We start from the raw sequence: 21,476 nt of genomic DNA, 5'->3' as shown, positions 1-21,476 counted from the left end.
AAATGTAACTCTTTGTCTCCACAGTGTGGTCATTTAATGAAATGTCCTGAGGTTTCAACAGAAAACTCTATTTAGAAATATTTAAAGAAGACAACTTTATAATATAATATAAAAGTGTACATTTCCTTGCATTGCCTTGCCTGGCAATGTTTGTTTAATACTGTACTATAAGGGAGTTGACACTGACCTTTTTAAAATGGCTCTTTATTTACATTCAAAAATATAAACTCACCCGAGAATCTCCAGTTTACATTGTGAACTCTTCAGTCCAGCACAGAGCTGCTCCACTCCTGAATTCTGCAGGTCATTATTATTCATCTCCAGCTTTCTCAGTGAGTTTTCTGTTTGTAGAACTGATGTGAGAGATTTGCAAGACTCTTCCGTGAGACCACAGCCAGATAGTCTGTAAAAGAGTAAATACAGTAAATAATATAGTTCAGTCAGAAGATGATGAATTAAAAGATCTGAACTGCTAATAAAAATGTAAAGAAGAGCTTGAAAGGTCTGGAACACATTGATACATTTTCAGCCTTTTAATTTCACAAACACAGTAACATTTCAACACTACCGTGTCTTCATCAAAGACAAAATGGACAAAGACATGACAAATAACATTCATTAGCAACCTAAGACAGGTGACCACATAATGGATAGTTGGTTCATAGGTCAGTGAATGGCAGTTACCATAATCAGAGTCCAAATATCAAAATATCCCACCCCTAACACCATAACAGGAAACAGAACAACATAGATCTCATTCAATGTTTCACAAATACAAATACACTAATATACAAACAGAACATATTGTTGGAAGACATGCAGAGTAGTGATTATGGAGGAATAAACACTGCAGTAGTGATTATGGAGGAATAAACACCGCAGTAGTGATTATGGAGGAATGAACACTGCAGTATTGATTGGACAGAATGCAGACAGCATAATCTTTTACTAGTGTTTACATTCCTGTGCTCACACTATGAGTCACTGAACATGAAACATTCTCCTCTGCCTTTGCTTTTCCCAGTGAGGTCCTGAGTTCTGTCTTTGTGCTGCACCGAGAATCCCGGAGGCTCGATAGCTGTGTCAGGGACCCCATCAGTCAGTCAGGTGTGTGTGAGGCAGTCCCCATCAGTCAGTCAGGTGTGTGTGTGTGACTCAGACCCAATCAGTCAGTTAAATGTGTGTGAGGCAACTATCTCATGTCTGCTGTTGACAAAAAATTTGTCCCTGGAGTTTGTCCTTCATGGACTGTATGTGTACAGTAAAATATTGGGGAGAAGAGGACCGTTCACATGTTTCAGTTGGATCAGAACTTCAACTCACAATATCGCTACTTCACACAACTAATTTATTCAGTAAAATCAACCATTTACAATAACACAAAAAAACAACTAAACAAGTCAGCAGCCCTTTTTGGGGCTACAGTGAGAGTGGACACAGCTGACACTACAGCAGACCTGTGGGGCTACAGTGAGAGTGGACACAGCTGACATTACAGCAGACCTGTGGGCCTACAGTGAGAGTGGACACAGCTGACACTACAGCAGAGCTGTGGGGCTACAGTGAGAGTGGACACAGCTGACACTACAGCAGAGCTGTGGGGCTACAGTGAGAATGGACACAGCTGACACTACAGCAGAGCTGTGGGGCTACAGTGAGAGTGGACACAGCTGACATTACAGCAGACCTGTGGGGTTACAGTGAGAGTGGACACAGCTGATACTACAGCAGACCTGTGGGACTACAGTGAGAGTGGACACAGTTGGCTCCTCTGTCTCTGTCTGCTGTGTTCACTCTCTTCCATGTCCTCCTCCTGGACACTTTCACCATCAAGTTCTTCTGTCTTTTCTCTTTCCTGCTGTCTTCTTACTAAAGAAGGTTGCCATGGCAATAGCATTACTCTTTCTCCTCATCCTGGTTGTTTTCTGTCTCTATATACTAACTGTAAACAAACAAGTAGGTGTATTTTATATTCTAGCAATTTCCTTAGCCTCATTAGCTTTGTTACAGTACATCAGGCACCCAGCATGCCACACACACACACACACACACACACACACACACACACACACACACACACACACACACTTCACTCCTTCTTTCCTCCTAATCTCCTGATTACTGACTACTGTGTCTTGTGTGTCTTTCCTTCTCTCTTGTAATTAAGTCCACAGGTTCACTCATCGTGCTGAACATTGTTCCTCACTACTGTGTTCAGATGTCCTGAGTTTACTGTCAGCTGTCTGCTTAGTTTCTCTCTCTGCTGACTCAACGTCTTCTACCATCACTGTTCTATTTTAGTTTGATGTCTCTGGCTTGATGAAAAAATTAGCAGTCAACATTCACTCCTAAGTCAAGCTAATATGACGTTAGCGTGAGGTATCTAGGTGTAGTAACCAACAATATACTGTAAATTGGCAAACTTAAGGATACTAATATTAGCCGGCTACATGTTTCATAAAAACACCCGTGGAGAGAGATCACAGGTTTATCTTATGGAATAACCAATAAACCTTTCAGGTCTATTGAATGAATATTAACTTGTTGCGTTCTTTCCTCCAGCACGGCTGTCAGATCAGCTCATCTCAACATGTGTTGAACACACGATGTAAATCATAATAAGAACAGGGTCTCCCTCCCAAAAACACAAGGGAATCGTGTGATTGTAAAATTGTCCTGTAATGTGTCCAGAACCTCCATGGTTCAGCTTTAAATGTTTTAATTAAGATTTTAAGGGCTTGTATTTGCAGAGAGATTAGAATGACTGATGTTTACAGTGTTTCCATACATAAACTAGATAAAATCACTCAGTGAAAATCTTACATTAGAACACTTCATTTTACCACGGTGTTGTTGGGAGTTTCTGAATATATTCATCTTGTAAGACATTTTGCAAAATTTCTGCTCTCAGGTGACCAAAAGTGCAGCTTGTAGACAAAATGCCAAAGCGCCTAGTTGAAGCAGCATTGTAATAAATACACCTGTACACGTGGACAAGGACTCATCTGTGTCTCCTCTTTACAATGTTATATTTCTCTTATAGACTTGAAAATCTGCTCATGCATCACAAATGTAACTCTTTGTCTCCACAGTGTGGTCATTTAATGAAATGTCCTGAGGTTTCAACAGAAAACTCTATTTAGAAATATTTAAAGAAGACAACTTTATAATATAATATAAAAGTGTACATTTCCTTGCATTGCCTTGCCTGGCAATGTTTGTTTAATACTGTACTATAAGGGAGTTGACACTGACCTTTTTAAAATGGCTCTTTATTTACATTCAAAAATATAAACTCACCCGAGAATCTCCAGTTTACATTGTGAACTCTTCAGTCCAGCACAGAGCTGCTCCACTCCTGAATTCTGCAGGTCATTATTATTCATCTCCAGCTCTCTCAGTGAGTTTTCTGTTTGTAGAACTGATGTGAGAGATTTGCAAGACTCTTCCGTGAGACCACAGCCAGATAGTCTGTAAAAGAGTAAATACAGTAAATAATGTAGTTCAGTCAGAGGATGATGAATTAAAAAATCTGAACTGCTAATAAAAATATAAAGAAGAGCTGGATAGGTCTGGAACACACTGATACATTTTCAGCCTTTTAATTTTACAAACACAGCAACATTTCAACATTACTGTGTCTTCATCAAAGACAAAATGGACAAAGACATTACAAATAACATTCATTAGCAACCTAAGACAGGTGACCAAATAATGGATGGTTGGTTCATAAGTCAGTGAATGGCAGTTACCATAATCAGAGTCCAAATATCAAAATATCATACCCCTAACACCATAACAGGAAACAGAACAACATAGATCTCATTTAATGTTTCACAAATACAACTTCACTAATATACAAACAGAAAATATTGTTGAAAGACATGCAGAGTAGTCATTATGGAGGAATAAACACTGCATTAGTGATTATGGAGTAATGAACACTGTAGTATTGATTATGGAGGAATGAACATTGCAGTAGTGAATATTAGTGTATGAACACTGCAGTAGTAATGATGGTGGGATGAACACTGCAGTAGTGATTATGGAGGAATGGACAGAATGCAGAGAGCAGAATCTTTTACTAGTGTTTACATTCCTGTGCTCACACTATGAGTCACTGATCATGAAACATTCTCCTCTGCCTTTGCTTTTCCCAGTGAGGTTCTGAGTTCTGTCTGTGTGGTGCATCGAGAATCCTGGAGGCTTAATAGCTGAGTCAGGGACCCCATCAGTCAGTCAGCTATGTGTGAGGCAGACCCCATCAGTCAGTCAGGTGTGTGTGAGGCAGTCCCATCAGTCAGTCAGATGTCTGTGAGGCAGTCCCCATCAGTATGTCAGGTGTGTGTGAGGCAGACCCCATCAGTCAGTCAGGTGTGTGTGAGGCAGTCCCCATCAGTCAGTCAGGTGTATGTGAGGCAGTCCCCATCAGTATGTCAGGTGTGTGTGAGGCAAACCCCATCAGTCAGTTAAGTGTGTGTGAGGGAACTATCTCATGTCTGCTGTTGACATGAAATGTGTCCCTGGAGTTTGTCCTTCATGGACTGTATGTTTGCAGTAAAATACTGGGGAGAAGAGGACAGTTCACATGTTTCAGTTGGATCAGAACTGACTCACTTCTCCTGCACTGCTTGTGTGAGGACTCAAGGACATCTGACTTTTTGTACAAAAGAACTGATACAGTCAGTTTCACAACTGTGCTTACATGCATTTGAGTAGAGCCAAATACTAACACTTTCTGAAATTCATGAAAAACTTTAAACTGATCAGACAATTTATGCTGATTATATCATTTGTAAAGAAAAGCATTGTATTAAACTTGAGAGAAATGCAAAACAATCATTTTCACTAGTGGTCTGAGATATTGGTCCCACTGTATGTGATCAACAGTAGTAGCCTGTTACAGTTTTAGGTGAGTGACAGTAGTAACAGCATTAGCTTCTGGGAGACTCACTGCATGTAGTCATATTAACACCTACACCTTTCTAATGTGCCCAATCACCATCATCGGCTCTAAAGAAAACCCATGATAAAGTTTGAAAACTGCCATCAGTGTGAAATATATATATATATGTGTGTGTGTGTGTGTGTGTGTGTGTGTGTGTGTGTGTGTGTGTGTGTGTGTGTGTGTGTGTGTGTGTGTGTGCACATGTGTACACGTGTGTACACACTGGTCATGCTCATCATTATACACTTTTCTCTGTATTGGTCAGTAGTGGTTGAACTGTAATGTTGGTCAGAAAGCTGAACTGATAGTTCATATTTAAATCCTTTTGTATGTTACACTGTGTGGTGTGGTGTGTGTGTGTGTATGCATGCGTGTGTGCGTGTGTACACACTGATAGTTCATACTTGAACATTTCTGTATGTTACACCGCAGCACATTTTCGGTCTGTTTCACTAAGAGTGTGAACTATAAACACTGTTGGCACTGTTGTAAATGTAGGACTATTCTCAACACACAGACACACAACTACCCATGACATCAAATATCATTTAACCATCATTAATACATTTAGACTAATGAATCACTGGACTGTATTGAATCACTGGACAGTGTTACTACATTCCAATGTTCCACAACTTTATGGTTTAACTTAAGCACCTGGTGTTGGAGCCTTCAATCACCTACATGTGCTTTAATGTAGGATCTCTCTATCCTGCTCTCTCTCTAATGTTCTCTCTCACTCTCCTTTTAATTTTTCACAGAAGACCTTCTGAGTCAAGAACATCCACTGCCTGCTACACCCACAGTTCATCTCTAAATGAAAATACTCACATGGCTTTTCTGGATGCTTTGACCAATGGCAGCAGTCTCAGTAGACATTCCTCTGATGGGTCATATTTCCTCAGGTCAAACTCATCCAGGTCCTCTTCTGAGTTCAGCAACACAAACACCAGAGCTGACCACTGAGCAGGAGACAGTCTGGCTCCATGGAGACTACTGTTACCTCCTCTGCTCAGGTATGTTTGGACTTCCTGCACTAGAGAATGATCATTCAGTTCATTCAGACAGTGGAACAGATTGATGGATTTCTCTGTAGAGGGACTGTCACTGATCTTCTCCTTGATGTACTTGACTGTTTCCTCTTTGCTGTGAGAGCTGCTTCCTGTCTGTGTCAGTAGGCCTCGTAAAAGAGTCTGATTGGACTCCAGTGAGAGACCCAGAAGGAAGCGGAGGAAAAGGTCCAGGTGTCCATTTTGACTCTGTAAGGCCTTGTCCACTGCAATGTTGAGGAAGACAGACATTGGGGTTTTGAAAATACTGAAAAATCCAGGGTGTTTCTGTTGCAGCACATTGGTGTTGGTGGAGATGAAGGACATAAACACATATACAGCAGCCAGAAACTCCTGAACACTCAGATGTACAAAGCTGAACACCTTCCCCAGCTGTAGCTCAAACTCCTCTCTGAAGATCTGAGTGCACATTCCTGAATACACTGTCATTTCTCTGACATCAATGCCACTGTTTCTCAGGTCTTCCTCATAGAAGATCAGGTTGCCTTTTTCTAGCTGTTGGAGAGCCAGTTTTCCCAGTGCCAAAACATGTTTTCTCATGTGATGTGGGTGAGTGGGACCTTTTTGTCCTTTCATACTTCGTCCATACTTTTGATCCTTGTGTCTGAGCTGAAAGATCAGGAAGTGTGTAAACATCTGAGTCAGAGTCTTGGGGATCTCTCCACTCTCTGCTTCACCCAACATTCTCTCTAAAACAGTGGCTGCAATCCAACAGAAGACTGGAATGTGGCACATGATGTAGAGGCTTTTTGACGACTTCATGTGTGTGATGATTCTATTGGCCAGGCCCTGATCACTGATTCTCTTCCTGAAATATTCCTCTTTCTGTGGTTCACTGAACCCTCTTACCTCTGCTACTTGGTCAACACACTCAGGAGGGATCTGATTGGCTGCTGCTGGTCGAGAGGTTATCCAGAGGAGAGCAGAGGGAAGCAGATTCCCCTTGATGAGGTTTGTCAGCAGCACATCCACTGAGGTTGATTCTGTTACATCCCACAATCTCTCATTGTTCTGGAAAGCTAGAGGAAGTCTACACTCATCCAAACCATCAAAGATGAACAGAATTTTGTAGCTGGTATAATGTTTAGGTTTTAATTCACGTGTTTCTGGGAAAAAGCGATGAAGAAGCTCCACCAGACTGAACTTTTTCTCCTTCAGCAAATTCAGCTCCCTAAAAGGAAGTGGGAATATGAAGAGAACATCCTGATTTACATTTCCTTCAGACCAGTCCAGTATGAACTTCTGCACAGAGACTGTTTTACCAATTCCAGCCACTCCTTTAGTCAGCACAGTTCTGATGGCTTTGTCTTGTCCTGGTAAGGGTCTAAAGATGTCACTGCATTTGATGGATGTCTCCTGTGTTGCTGGTCTCCTGGATGCTGCCTCAATCTGTCTCACCTCATGCTCATTATTGCCCTCTCCACTCCCTCCCTCTGTGATGTAGAGCTCTGTGTAGATCTCATTCAGAAGTGTTGTGGTTCCCTGCTGTGAGATTCCTTCATGAATCTTCTGACATTTGTCCCTCAGTTTGGATTTGAGCTTTCTGTGGCAAGCAGGGGCCAGTTCTGATAAAAGAGGAAGACAACAGAACACATGCTAATCTCTTTTAGATTCATTCATAAGACTCATTACAGGAGTTACAGGAAAAGAGATAAACAGATTGTTATAAATAGATTGTTTATTCCTGCTAGATTGGGCATGAAAAGTCCCGTGGTAAATCTTAGTCAATTCAGGGACTGACAGCCTTAGATTTCAAGATTTCAATGGACATTGTATTATACATTATTTTGTTGATAATATTTACTGGTTATCAATAACACCGAATGGTCAGTAGTTAGAAACCAGCTGAGGTTCCACCACAGACACTGGTAACCATCACCTGACTGAGGAGATCTACAACCCAGACTGGACAAGGAGGGGGCTGGGGAACAACCTGTGATCTGTGAGATAGGACCTGTGTTCCAATGTGATCTGTGAGATAGGACCTGTGTTCCAATGTGATCTGTGAGATAGGACCTGTGTTCCAATGTGATCTGTGAGATAGGACCTGTGTTCCAATGTGATCTGTGAGATAGGACCTGTGTTCCAATGTGATCTGTGAGATAGTACCTGTGTTCCAATGTGATCTGTGAGATAGGACCTGTGTTCCAATGTGATCTGTGAGATAGTACCTGTGTTCTAATGCGATCTGTGAGGTAGGACCTGTGTTCTAATGTGATCTGTGAGATAGGACCTGTGTTCCAATCTCAGTTCCAACCTGTGATCTGTGTTCTAATGTGATCTGTGATCTGTATTCCAATCTCAGTTCCAAAGAATAAAGTGAAGCTTTCTTTTAAGTGATGCTTTTAACATTAAATAAATGCTCAAAAGACCCCCAGTAATACATTAGTGATGTAACAGAAGTGAAGCATCTGAAGACATTCAGTAGATTAATTAATTCAGTAGTGTTTTAATTAACTCTTTAAATAAAATCTGTTTATAATCTGATGAATTCAGTATCTTTTCACTTTATTTGGAGTAACAAAGCTCATATCTGCAGATGTGAACTTGAGAACATATAACAGGAATAATACATACTCAACAAGATGTTATAGACATGAAGTTGACAGCTGGATTTTAACTGGATTTCAGATAGGGCTTGAGTCAGGATTAGGGCCTTGAGTTAGGATTAGGTTTTGGGTTGAGTTTATTGTTAGATGGGCTGATTTGAGGTCTGATCACCCCTTGAACTATTCCACTTGTGAGTAAACTTGATGGTGATTGTATCCAAACTATCACATGATTCATTCATGAACATATACTCTGATACTCGGGGGGTGTATGTGGACATAGAAAAAAAAAAAAGATCAATATCTGCCAATGATTTGTGGTCAAATCTCATTGGTCAAATTGAATCTCAGCCCTAAAGAATGTATCCTCAAAACGTCCGCATTCTCCAAACACATAACACATAGTCCAGCTACACTAACAATCAGAACGTTGTCAGTTCAAGCCCCACCACTACAAAGTTGCCATTGTTGGGCCCCTGAGCAAGACCATTAACCTTCAATTGCTTGAATTGTACTCACAATTGTAAGTATTTATTTTTCTTCAGTAAAAGCACCTGCTAAATATAATAATGTCATGACCCAGAACTCTTACTGGTCAGTAGTGTGTTAGCGAGGTCTGTCTGGTTCATCTTCCTCAGGATGTGCAGTGTGATCTTCAGCGCCCCCTCTCTGACACTGCTCTGATCCTCCTCATCCTCCACCTGTCTCCCAGTGCATGCTGGGTAATCTGAGCTCAGTAGATTCTTAAATCTCTTCAGCTCATTCTTCACCAGAGAGATGATTTTGTCCTCCAGCTCCTGAATAAACAGTATCAGTAAAACTAGTGTTATATACAGATGATTTTAACACAGGATAATATATTATACATAAGAGAGGGCTGAACTGAGTGGGATTGGGTGGTCATGTGGACATTATGGTTTATAAAAGAACATAAGCATCACATTAACTGAGCTGTATCTTAAAGTTTAAATGTTAGTTAATTTTATAAAGTTATAATAATTTGTGAAGTTTGAGTTTTGTTCATTATCAGTTAAATTACAAAAAGTCATTAAAGTAAAGCATGAACCAGTAAACCACAGAGTCTCATCATGATCTGTGATCTAAACACACTCTAATGATAAAGACCCTTCCCTCCTCTCTCACACACACACACACACACACACACACACACACACACACACACACACACACACACACACACACACACACACACACACACTTACACACCTTGAACACTGACTCCAGCTTTTCTTTAGAAATGTTTACAGGCTTCTTCTGGTCACTGTGTACAAACAAAACAAAGACTTTAATGGATAATCTACAGTTTATAAACATCCAAGTTAAATTCATGGTTGTGTACATGATGCTGATGATGATGTGATACATGGCTTCAACCCAAACACTGTACTGACAGTAGAGCAGAATAACCACAGAGAAGCTTCCCCTGGCCCTCACTCTGGTGATGTAGAATAATGTTTATGTGAATGGTGCTTCACCAGATAATGGGAAATGAACACAAGAAAATGAACACTGGAACATAAACAATTATATGCACCCCATCCACACAGAACAGAGGGCACCAGAACAGAAAGAGTGGTGTAACAGAGCAGCTGTGGGGCAGCAGGCAGGATAATCAGGGGTGAAGCGTCCTGACAGGATGTGTCCATGGTGGACACTATCAGAACTATCAGATACTGACCAAGAACCAGGGTGAGGGTTCATAAAGAAAGCTATTACTCTAACAGTTCTCTCTCTGTGTGTGTGTGTGTGTGTGTGTGTGTGTGTGTGTGTGTGTGTGTGTGTGTGTGTGTGTGTGTGTGACATTATTCTACTCTCCAAAGATTGGGTGTATTTTATTTACATTCTGTGTCCCAAACCTGTTATGTAATACTCAGTGTTCATGCTGGAATCCTTCTCTCTGTAACAGATGAGTAAAGTGTTTTCTCTATTCTACATGGTGGTGTGATTCTGGAGAGTTTGTCCATCCTGTGACTGAGGGAGATCCTCTGACTCTACACTGTTTACTTCACCCCACTATCACATCACACCTCAGATCTGATTTATATAAAGATGGATCACTCATCCAGACCCAGACTGCAGGAGAAATGACCATCCGTACTGTCTCAAAGTCAGATGAGGGTGTCTACTACTGTAAACACCAAGAGAGAGGAGAGTCACCACACAGCTGAGTCTCAGGGGTCAGAAAACAGTGAATTTAAATGTTTCTTAACAACCAATTTAAAAGAGGGAACAGATCAAACATGTAGCAAATATTGTGATTCATGTACTTTGTTCAGTTCCCATGAGTTCAGCTGGTGATTCCTCCTCTCTTGGCCTGGTTGGTTTGGATGTGGGACTGAGTTTGGTCCTGTTCCTCATCTTACTGACCCTGCTGTGGTGCTACAAAACCAACACAGGTCTGAGATCAGCTACAGATCATTTCTGAATACTGTAAATATTATATGTTTGTATGATACACATCATGAAACCTGTTTACAGTATTAAAACACGTTTCGTTGTTTTCCATGTTGTTCTGGTGCAGAATCTATGTACCGCTGTATTGGGAATCAGTCACACATCAATCAGACATCAGATCAGACCCAGAGAGAGTCAGGAGGTGAGGGGTGTCAGTCACACCACTGCACACTGCTCAGACCATGAACCACTAACAACTTTCCTTATTAACAATTAAAGCTTTAACTTCTCTAAGCCAATTTAACTCATCTTTCATCACTTGTGATTTGTTCCCTACTGTGTCCAATAATCCTTCAGTTTGGTAGTTACATTTTATTTTTCTTTTAAAGCTAAAAATTGCCCAAATATATGACACAGATGTTTGATTTGATCTTTAGAAACCCATTCTCTAAATACATTTTTTGACTTTTGTGATGGTTTTGAACAGTAGGAGATGGGAAATGATTCTTGCAGATCGTGTCAGTGAGGCTGTACCATCTTTGTGGTTAGAAAGGTGAAGGAATGTTCCTTCCCTCTGACATTGTGTGGTATGGCTGGGGGTCTCCAGTACCACAGACTCCACAATAAAGTTACATGCCTGGCTGGAGTTAACTGATATGGGATACTAGCTAAACTTCCCCTTTTTGTAATGTCTCTATTACCCGAGTCCCTCTGCGTCCTGTGTGGTTCTCTATTACCCCAGTCGGTCTGCGTCCTGTGTGGTTCTCTATTACCCAAGTCTGTCTGTGTCCTGTATGGTTCTTTATTACCCCAGTCGGTCTGTGTCCTGTGTGGTTCTTCCTGTTATGACAGTGATTCCTGAGGCCTAATAAATGTCCTCAGCAATTGTATCCTGATGTCTCATCCACCTGCATGTAACAGTTTCTAAAATGAATGAGACCAGAACCACCACTATTACTTTATTATAGTGTCAGTATCAGAGAAGTGGACTGTCCCACCTGTTCAGGTAACCAGGACCTCCTAGATGGACCCAAACACATATAAGGTGGAACAGGGACAACTGAACAACTGAACAGGAAACCACACAACTGAGAGGGTTTGAACTGAAGGAGAGGGTGAGCAAGACCATACTGTTCTACCCCCTACACTACTGGGAAAAATAGAGTGAAGGATAGTGATGGGAGTGAAGGAAGTGATGAGGAGTGATGGGAGTGAAGGTAGTGATTGGTGGAGACATAACAGGTGTTTTTTTCTCTTTAATAGTAAAAACAATCAGAAGAGTTCAGCAGTGAAGGGATGTTTAAGGGCCAGAAATCCCTCAGCCACTTGACTGGTCCAACCTTATTAGTTTGAGCTGTAGAATAGTGCCATTGTTTACTGGGGTATTATTGTTGTGTTATTGGGGGAACTTCACTCCCTCACACACTGGGAGGAACAAATCTACCCCACTTATGAAAGAATCTGAGTGTGTAATGTGTCACTCACCTTAGGACAGAGGTCACAGGTCCACTGCTGAAGTTAAAAGGATGATCCATGGACCTGTCACTCTTAATAGACACACAGCTGGGTGCTGGAGATGATTCACTCTTCATAGACACACAGCTGGGTGCTGGATTTGCTGCTCTCTCACTCCACCTCCTGATGATGTTGAATAGTGATAATAAATCACATTAGAGAACAAACAATTACACCCACAACATTCTTACCCAATCAACTCCACCTGGTACCTGCACTCACTGGACACTTGATTAGAATCACCTGTCCTTCAGCAACTACACAAACATACCACACACACACACACACACACACACATATTACACCTGTCCTTAAGCAACACAAACATACCCCCCCCACACACACATCTGTCCTTCAGCAACTACACAAACACACACCTGTCCTTCAGCAACTACACAAACACACACACCTGTCCTTCAGCAACTACACACACACCCACACACACACACACCCACCCACCCACACACCACACCTGTCCTTCAGCAACTACACAAACATAACACACACACACACACACACACACCACACTTGTCCTTCAGCAAGTCCAACATACCACACACACACACACACACACACACACACACACACACACACACACACACAATAAAACCTGTCCTTCAGCAACTACAGAAACATACCACACACACACACACACATCAAACCTGTCCTTCAGCAACAGAAACATACCACACACACACACGCATCACACCTGTCCTTCAGCAACTACAGAAACATACCACACACACACACACACATCAAACCTGTCCTTCAGCAACAGAAACATACCACACACACACACGCATCACACCTGTCCTTCAGCAACTACAGAAACATACCACACACACACACACACACACACACACACACACACAATCACACCTGTCCTTCAGCAACAGAAACATACCACACACACACAGAAATCAAACCTGTCCTTCAGGAACTACACAAACATTCCACACACACACACACACACACACACACACACACACACACACACACACACACACACACCACACCTGTCCTTCAGCAAGACAAACACCACACACACACACACACACACCACACTTGTCCTTCAGCAACTACACAAATAATACATCTGTCCTTCAATAAAACAAACACCTGTCCTTCAGCAACTAAAAAACATACGACACACACACACACACACACACACATCACACCTGTCCTTCAGCAACTACACAAACATTACATCTGTCCGGCAAAAACACACAAACACCTGTTCTTCAGCAAAACAAACCTACCACACACACACACACACACACAAAAACACACACACCTGTCCTTCAGCAACTAAAGAAACATACCACACACACACACACCACACCTGTCCTTCAGCAACTACACAAACATACCGCACACACACACACACACACACACACCACACCTGTCCTACAGCAAGACAAACACCACACACACACACACACACACACACACACACACACACACACACACACACACCACACCACACCTGTACTACAGCAAGACAAACACCACACACACACACACACACACACCACACCTGTCCTTCAGCAAGACAAACACCACACACATCACACCTGTCCTTCAGCAACACAAACATACCACACACACACATACACGTCTTTCAGCAAGACAAATGAACCACACACACACACACACACCTGTCCTTCAGCAAGTACACAAACATACCACACACACACACACACACACATCACACCTGTCCATACACACATCACACCTGTCCTTCAGCAAGACAAACGAACCACACACACACACCTGTACTTCAGCAAGTACACAAACATTGCATCTCTCCTTCAAAGACACACAAACACCTGTCCTTCAGCAAAACAAACATACCACACACACACACACACACACATCACACCTGTTCTTCAGCAACTGCAGAAACATACCACACACACACACACACACACAAACACACACATCACACCTGTCCTTCAGCAACAGAAACATACCACACACACACAGAAATCAAACCTGTCCTTCAGGAACTACACAAACATACCAAAAACACACAACACCTGTCCTTCAGCAACACAAACGGACAAGTGTGGTGTGTGCGCGGTTCATTTGTGTTGCTGAAGGACAGGTGTGGTGTGTGTGCGGTTCTTCAGCAACTACACAAATAATACCTCTGTCCTTCAATAAAACAAACACCTGTCCTTCAGCAACTAAACAAACATACCACACACACACACACACACACACAATCACACCTGTCCTTCAGTAACTACAAAAACATACCACACACATACACACACACACACACACACACACAATCACACCTGTCCTTCAGCAACACAAACATACAACACACACACACACACACACACCACACCTGTCCTTCAGCAAGACAAACACCACACACATCACACCTGTCCTTCAGCAGCTACACAAACATACCACACACACACACACACACACACACACACCACACTTGTCCTTCAGCAAGACCAACATACCACACACACACACACACAATCACACCTGTCCTTCAGCAACTACAGAAACATACCACACACACACACACACACACACACACACACACACACAATCACACCTGTCCTTCAGTAACTACAAAAACATACCACACACATACACACATACACATACACATCACACCTGTCCTTCAGCAACACAAACATACCACGCGCACACACATGCACGTCCTTCAGCAAGACAAATGAACCACACACACACACACACACACACACACCTGTCCTTCAGCAACTAAAGAAACATACCACACACACACACACACACACACACACACCACACCTGTCCTACAGCAAGACAAACACCACACACACACACACATCACACCTGTCCTTCAGCAAGACAAACACCACACACACACCACACCTGTCCTTCAGCAAGACAAACACCACACACATCACACCTGTCCTTCAGCAACATAAACATATCACTTGTCTTTCAGCAACTACACAAACATACCACACACACACACACACACACCACACTTGTCCTTCAGCAAGACAAACGAACCACACACACACACACACAAACACACCCCTGTCCAACAACACAATCATACCACACACACACACACACACACACACACCACACCTGTCCTTCAGCAACACAAACATACCACGCACACACACATACACGTCTTTCAGCAAGACAAATGAACCACACACACACACACACACCTGTCCTTCAGCAAGTACACAAACATACCACACACACACACACACACACACACACACACACACACACACATCACACCTGTCCATACACACATCACACCTGTACTTCAGCAAGATAAACGAACCACACACACACACACACACCTGTACTTCAGCAAGTACACAAACATTGCATCTCTGCTTCAAAGACACACAAACACCTGTCCTTCAGCAAAACAAACATACCACACACACACACACACACACACATCACACCTGTTCTTCAGCAACTGCAGAAACATACCACACACACACACACACACACACACACACACACAAACACACACATCACACCTGTCCTTCAGCAACAGAAACATACCACACACACACAGAAATCAAACCTGTCCTTCAGGAACTACACAAACATACCACACACACACCACACCTGTCCTTCAGCAACACAAACGAACCGCACACACAACACACTTGTCCTTCAGCAACTACACAAATAATACCTCTGTCCTTCAATAAAACAAACACCTGTCCTTCAGCAACTAAACAAACATACCACACACACACACACACAATCACACCTGTCCTTCAGTAACTACAAAAACATACCACACACATACACACACACATACATCACACATCACACCTGTCCTTCAGCAACACAAACATACCACACACACACACACACACACACCACACCTGTCCTTCGGCAAGACAAACACCACACACATCACACCTGTCCTTCACCAGCTACACAAACATACCACACACACACACACACACACACACACACACACCACACTTGTCCTTCAGCAAGACCAACATACCACACACACACACACAATCACACCTGTCCTTCAGCAACTACAGAAACATACCACACACACACACACACACACAATCACACCTGTCCTTCAGTAACTACAAAAACATACCACACACATACACACATACACATCACACCTGTCCTTCAGCAACACAAACTTACCACGCATACACACATGCACGTCCTTCAGCAAGACAAATGAACCACACACACACACCTGTCCTTCAGCAACTGCAGAAACATACCACACACACACACACACACACACACACACACACACACACACACACACACACACACACACACACACACACACCACACCTGTTCTTCAGCAGCTACACAAACACACACACACCTTATTAGTTTGAGCTGTAGAATAGTGCTATTGTTTACTGGGGTTTTATTGATGTATTATTGGGGGAACTTCACTCCCTCACACACTGGGAGGAACACATCTACCCCACTTATGAAAGAATCTGAGTGTGTAATGTGTCACTCACCTTAGGACAGAGGTCACAGGTCCACTGCTGAAGTTAAAAGGATGATCCATGGACCTGTCACTCTTAATAGACACACAGCTGGGTGCTGGATTTGCTGCTCTCTCACTCCTGATGATGTTGAATAGTGAAAATAAATCACATTAGAGAACAAAATTACACCTACAACATTCTTACCCAATCAACTCCACCTGGTACCTGCACTCACTGGACACTTGATTAGAATCACCTGTCCTTCAGCAACTACACAAACATTACATCTGTCCTTCAATAACACACAAACACCTGTTCTTCAGCAATACAAACATACCACACACACACACACATACACACACACACACACAATCACACCTGTCCTTTAGCAACTACACAAACATACCACACACACATACACACACACACAGAAATCAAACCTGTCCTTCAGCAACTACACAAACATACCACACACACACACACACACACACACACCACACTTGTCCTTCAGCAAGATAAACACCACACACATTACACCTGTCCTTCAGGAACACACACACCACACCTGTCCAACAACACAAACATACCACGCACACATATACACACACACACACCCCTGTCTAACAACACAATTATACCACACACACACACACACACACCCCCACACACATCCTTCAACAACACAATCATACCACGCACACACACAAACACACACACACACACACACACACACACACACACCCACATCACACCTGTCCTTCAGCAACTAAAAAAACATACCACAGACACACACACACACACATCCTTCAACAACACAATCATACCACGCACACCCACACACACACACCCACATCATAGATCTATATACATAGAATATATATATTTATCTGTATATATTTTTTTTTTCTCTATGCACCCCTGTTTCTCTTCCTCAGTTTGGACAGAGCACTCTCCACCATTTCACTGCGTGTTATACTGTGTATGACTATGTATGTGACGAATAAACCGAACTTGAACTTGAACTTGAACATCACACCTGTCTTTCAGCAACTACAGAATCATAACCCCCACACACCTCTCCTTCAGCAAGACAAACGAACCACACACACACTCACACAAACAGAAACTAGAACAGCACTGATAGTAGAACTTGGTTTAAATATGTAGAGGAAGTGGCAACAGATGAAGGGGAGAATAACTAGAACTTCTATCTAATAAGTGGGAGATGGAGAGCAGTGGAATGTCTGAGGATGATTGACAGGGATTAGTGTGCGTGTGTGTGTGTGTGTGTGTGTGTTTGGCTGGGTAGCTCTCTCAATCCACCTCCTGATCATATTGAATAGTGAAAATAAATCAGCTGGGTGCTGGAGACTCCGCTCTCTCTACCCTGATGAAGATGAGGAAAGTGTTGAGTAATTACATCCTTCACTACATCTCATTTATCCTGAATATTCCCTCTTCCTGTTTCCTCAGATTAAGTGCTGATGGAAAGCTCCTCACTGTGGGTCAGAGGTTCCTCCTCCACTGCTGGAGTTATGAGGCTCCATCATGGAGTTGTTCCTCTTCACACACACACAGCTGGACACTGGAGATGCTGCTCTCTGCTCCCTGTCAACAGTTCATACACACAGAGTGAATCAACACAGGCAACTTTATGTTGTATGCTATATATATATATATATATATATATATATATATATATATATATATATATATATATATATATATATATATATATATATATATATAAAAAATGTGTGTGTGTGTGTGTTTACATATACTGTAACAGCCCATATATTTGCACTCTGTCTTAAAGCACAGGCAACTTGACCATCAACGGCTAAAGCATCAAATAACCCCACATATCCAGCACAGCCAAATAGTATTTAACACACCCAGTGACAAAGAAATTCAAGTGTAAATTCATCATCATATTGAGAGACCTGTGAGGTATTTATACTAGTGTGTTCATCCATGCAGTCATCTCCAGAACTGTAGGTGGCAGTGCAGAGCCAACCCTAACCCCTGAAAAAGCAGAGAATTACATTCTGACACCCATCACATATGACTGTCCACTAAATTCGGGGGATGCAAATCGACACGGTCCAACGTGCACAACAGGAAGAGGAGCAACCGCGTCATTTCTAGCACACACACACACACACACACACACACACACACACACACACACACTCTCTCTCTCTCTCTCTCTCTCTCACACCAGAGACAATGATATAAACCCAGGCTGTGTCTGTAATGGTCCACTCACTCACTCACATTCCCCCACACAGACGGGTCTATATAGAACACTACGTAGGGTACGTTAGTAAGACAACAGACAGAATGTATCAACACTAGTCTGTGATGGAAATATAAAACTGTGACATCACAGAAACTATCTGGAACATAAAGTGGTGCAATCACAACACACTGAAGTAAGACACTTTAGTGAGGAAACAGTGGTAGAAGTCCTGTCAACATGTCTGTTATATGCCCTTAATCAGTATACATCAGTTGTTCACTACATTTACAGTACACTATAGGTGGTGGTATCTTTGTCCTTAATCAGTGTACATCAGTAGTTCACTACATTTACAGTACACTATAGGTGTGGTATCTTTGTCCTTAATCAGTGTACATCAGCTGTTCACTACATTTTGTAACATTGAGTTGTAAGGAGGCGGACGCATGTGCGGAGAAGAGCAAGATTTATTAAGGGCAAATCCAAAATCATAGTCGTTAGTGTAGTCCAGGGTCATATTACCAACATGATCAATCAAAACACACAAAAGCAAACAGGGGAAACTCATGGCTAAGAAACACGAAGGCTAGGACACGTGGAGTACAAACTTACGGGGATACAGAGATGATCTCTCAAAAACATTCAGACATTAAACCAGTCAAACACAATGAACCTAACACATGCATTCAAATAAACACAACCATTAAAATAAACAATATATAACCAAGACCAAGGCAACAAGACAGGGTTTAAATGCATGAACTAAACGAGGGACAGGTGTGGAAAATCAAACAAGGGGCAGAGAAAACGAAACTACAGAATAGAACTAAAATACACAACACGGAACAGGGAAGCTGGGAGGGACTAATCATGACACATTTACAGTACACTACAGGTGGTGGAGGGAAAGTGAGGCTTTGTGAAATATTGAGATGTTTGAAGCAGTTGTGTCGAAAATAGTTTCAAGGTTTCAAAAGTGTAGTAAAGACTACTGTAGGGAACTGGGATGACTGGCACAGGTTGGCTTTATACTGTGCTCAACCTGGTGTGTTGGCCAGACCACTTAAAGCCATACTGAGATCAAATCAGCCTATCAGTCAATATGTCCTATCAATAACCTTCTGTCTAGACAACACTGAATCTCACAGCCTCTCAAATTCTCTATTCTCACAAAACCCTCAAAGTTTGGGTGTGTTTTCTTGTAAGCATTCATAGAGTTTGTGACTGAGACAGATGTGTGATCAGGTTTGTTTCAGACACTGTCAGTCAAAGACAGGAGCGGCAGGTTCTGTATGACACCTGTAGAAACACAAGCTTCGTTTAGCCGTGGTCACGTGACATGGCCGTTTTGAGCCATACTTCGTTTCAAAACGCTGCCTTTCAGAAACTCGAAACAAGCGTTGAAACGTCAGTATTGACCGTCCCCTCCCAAACTATAATTAATAATATAAATAATTAACTATACAGGGAATCTGAACTTGAGTTTAGGCCAGAGGAGTTTCAACTGGGACCATTTGAAAATATCACTGACTAACTAAGACTTGAAATCGAGTTTTACAATAACTGGCAATATATATCTGGCCCCTTTAAATTATTTTAAATATAGCTATGCAATCGTACTGGGCGTTAGCCATTTTAGTTGCTTAACTTCACCAGGACTTTAATCTTGAGATTTAATCCGCCTTTGGGTTGACCTACGAATTAACCTAAACAGAACTATGTACTTACAAAACATGTTGCTTTAAACTGCACCGACATCGCATTTTTACAAATAGAATGAACTTACCGTGAAATATTTTAAACGCTCGTATTTTCAACCCGCTCAACCTTCAACAACGGCGACTGCTCAGAAAATACTTTCGTTTTCTTGAGAAAGGTGAGACTACAGGAACACCTGTGTGTAAGTGGAGGGCGGAGCACATGTCAATCATTTTCGACTGAAGACGATTACACAAATTTCTTATAATAGTCATTTTTATTAAGCCAATCAGCAGACAAAATTAGCTGTCCTTCATTTTGCTGCAGCGAATCATACACTAGTCTATACAGCCAATGGCTTCACAGTCCCTCCTACACGGACTTGTTTTGCGGCTGCGCTGAAAGTAAATCGCCACTATGTCCGCACGCTGAAACACGTCGGAACTTAACAAACCACTTTGTAGCTCTAACTTACAGATGACTGTAATTTATATAATCAGCTTCACAATAAGCATGTAAGTGTGTGGACGTCCATAGCATGTTGTGCGTATGACAAAAAAATAA

At 42.0% G+C, this 21,476-nt stretch overlaps 1 protein-coding gene across 3 annotated transcripts in view; it reads right to left on the bottom strand.

Moving 5' to 3' along the window:
- The window catches only part of LOC145657516 (NACHT, LRR and PYD domains-containing protein 3-like), a 37,776-nt gene extending 16,657 nt beyond the window's left edge, over positions 1–21,119 (bottom strand). The window contains exons 1-10 of one of the 3 annotated variants that reach the window (XM_081712757.1): positions 21,001–21,063; positions 18,916–20,513; positions 18,473–18,580; positions 17,003–17,110; positions 12,468–12,620; positions 9,795–9,849; positions 9,160–9,364; positions 5,780–7,583; positions 3,301–3,471; positions 233–403 (exon numbers count right to left, since the gene is read on the bottom strand). In XM_081712757.1, the coding sequence (XP_081568883.1) occupies positions 233–403; positions 3,301–3,471; positions 5,780–7,583; positions 9,160–9,364; positions 9,795–9,849; positions 12,468–12,620; positions 17,003–17,110; positions 18,473–18,522 (2,717 nt within the window). In that variant the 5' untranslated portion in view covers positions 18,523–18,580; positions 18,916–20,513; positions 21,001–21,063. Of the gene's footprint in view, positions 1–232; positions 404–3,300; positions 3,472–5,779; positions 7,584–9,159; positions 9,365–9,794; positions 9,850–12,467; positions 12,621–17,002; positions 17,111–18,472; positions 18,581–18,915; positions 20,514–21,000 lie in introns of all 3 variants that reach the window. The other 2 variants (XM_081712745.1, XM_081712749.1) reach the window with 2 other exon arrangements.
- Between the last annotated feature and the right edge of the window lie 357 nt (positions 21,120–21,476).

The sequence above is a fragment of the Electrophorus electricus genome, chromosome 1, assembly GCF_041902795.1.
Source record: "Electrophorus electricus isolate QZ-2024a chromosome 1, ASM4190279v1, whole genome shotgun sequence".
Taxonomy (NCBI): Eukaryota; Metazoa; Chordata; class Actinopteri; order Gymnotiformes; family Gymnotidae; genus Electrophorus; species Electrophorus electricus.
Note: the sequence above shows the minus strand (reverse complement) of the source record. Positions and strands in the feature narration are given on the sequence as shown.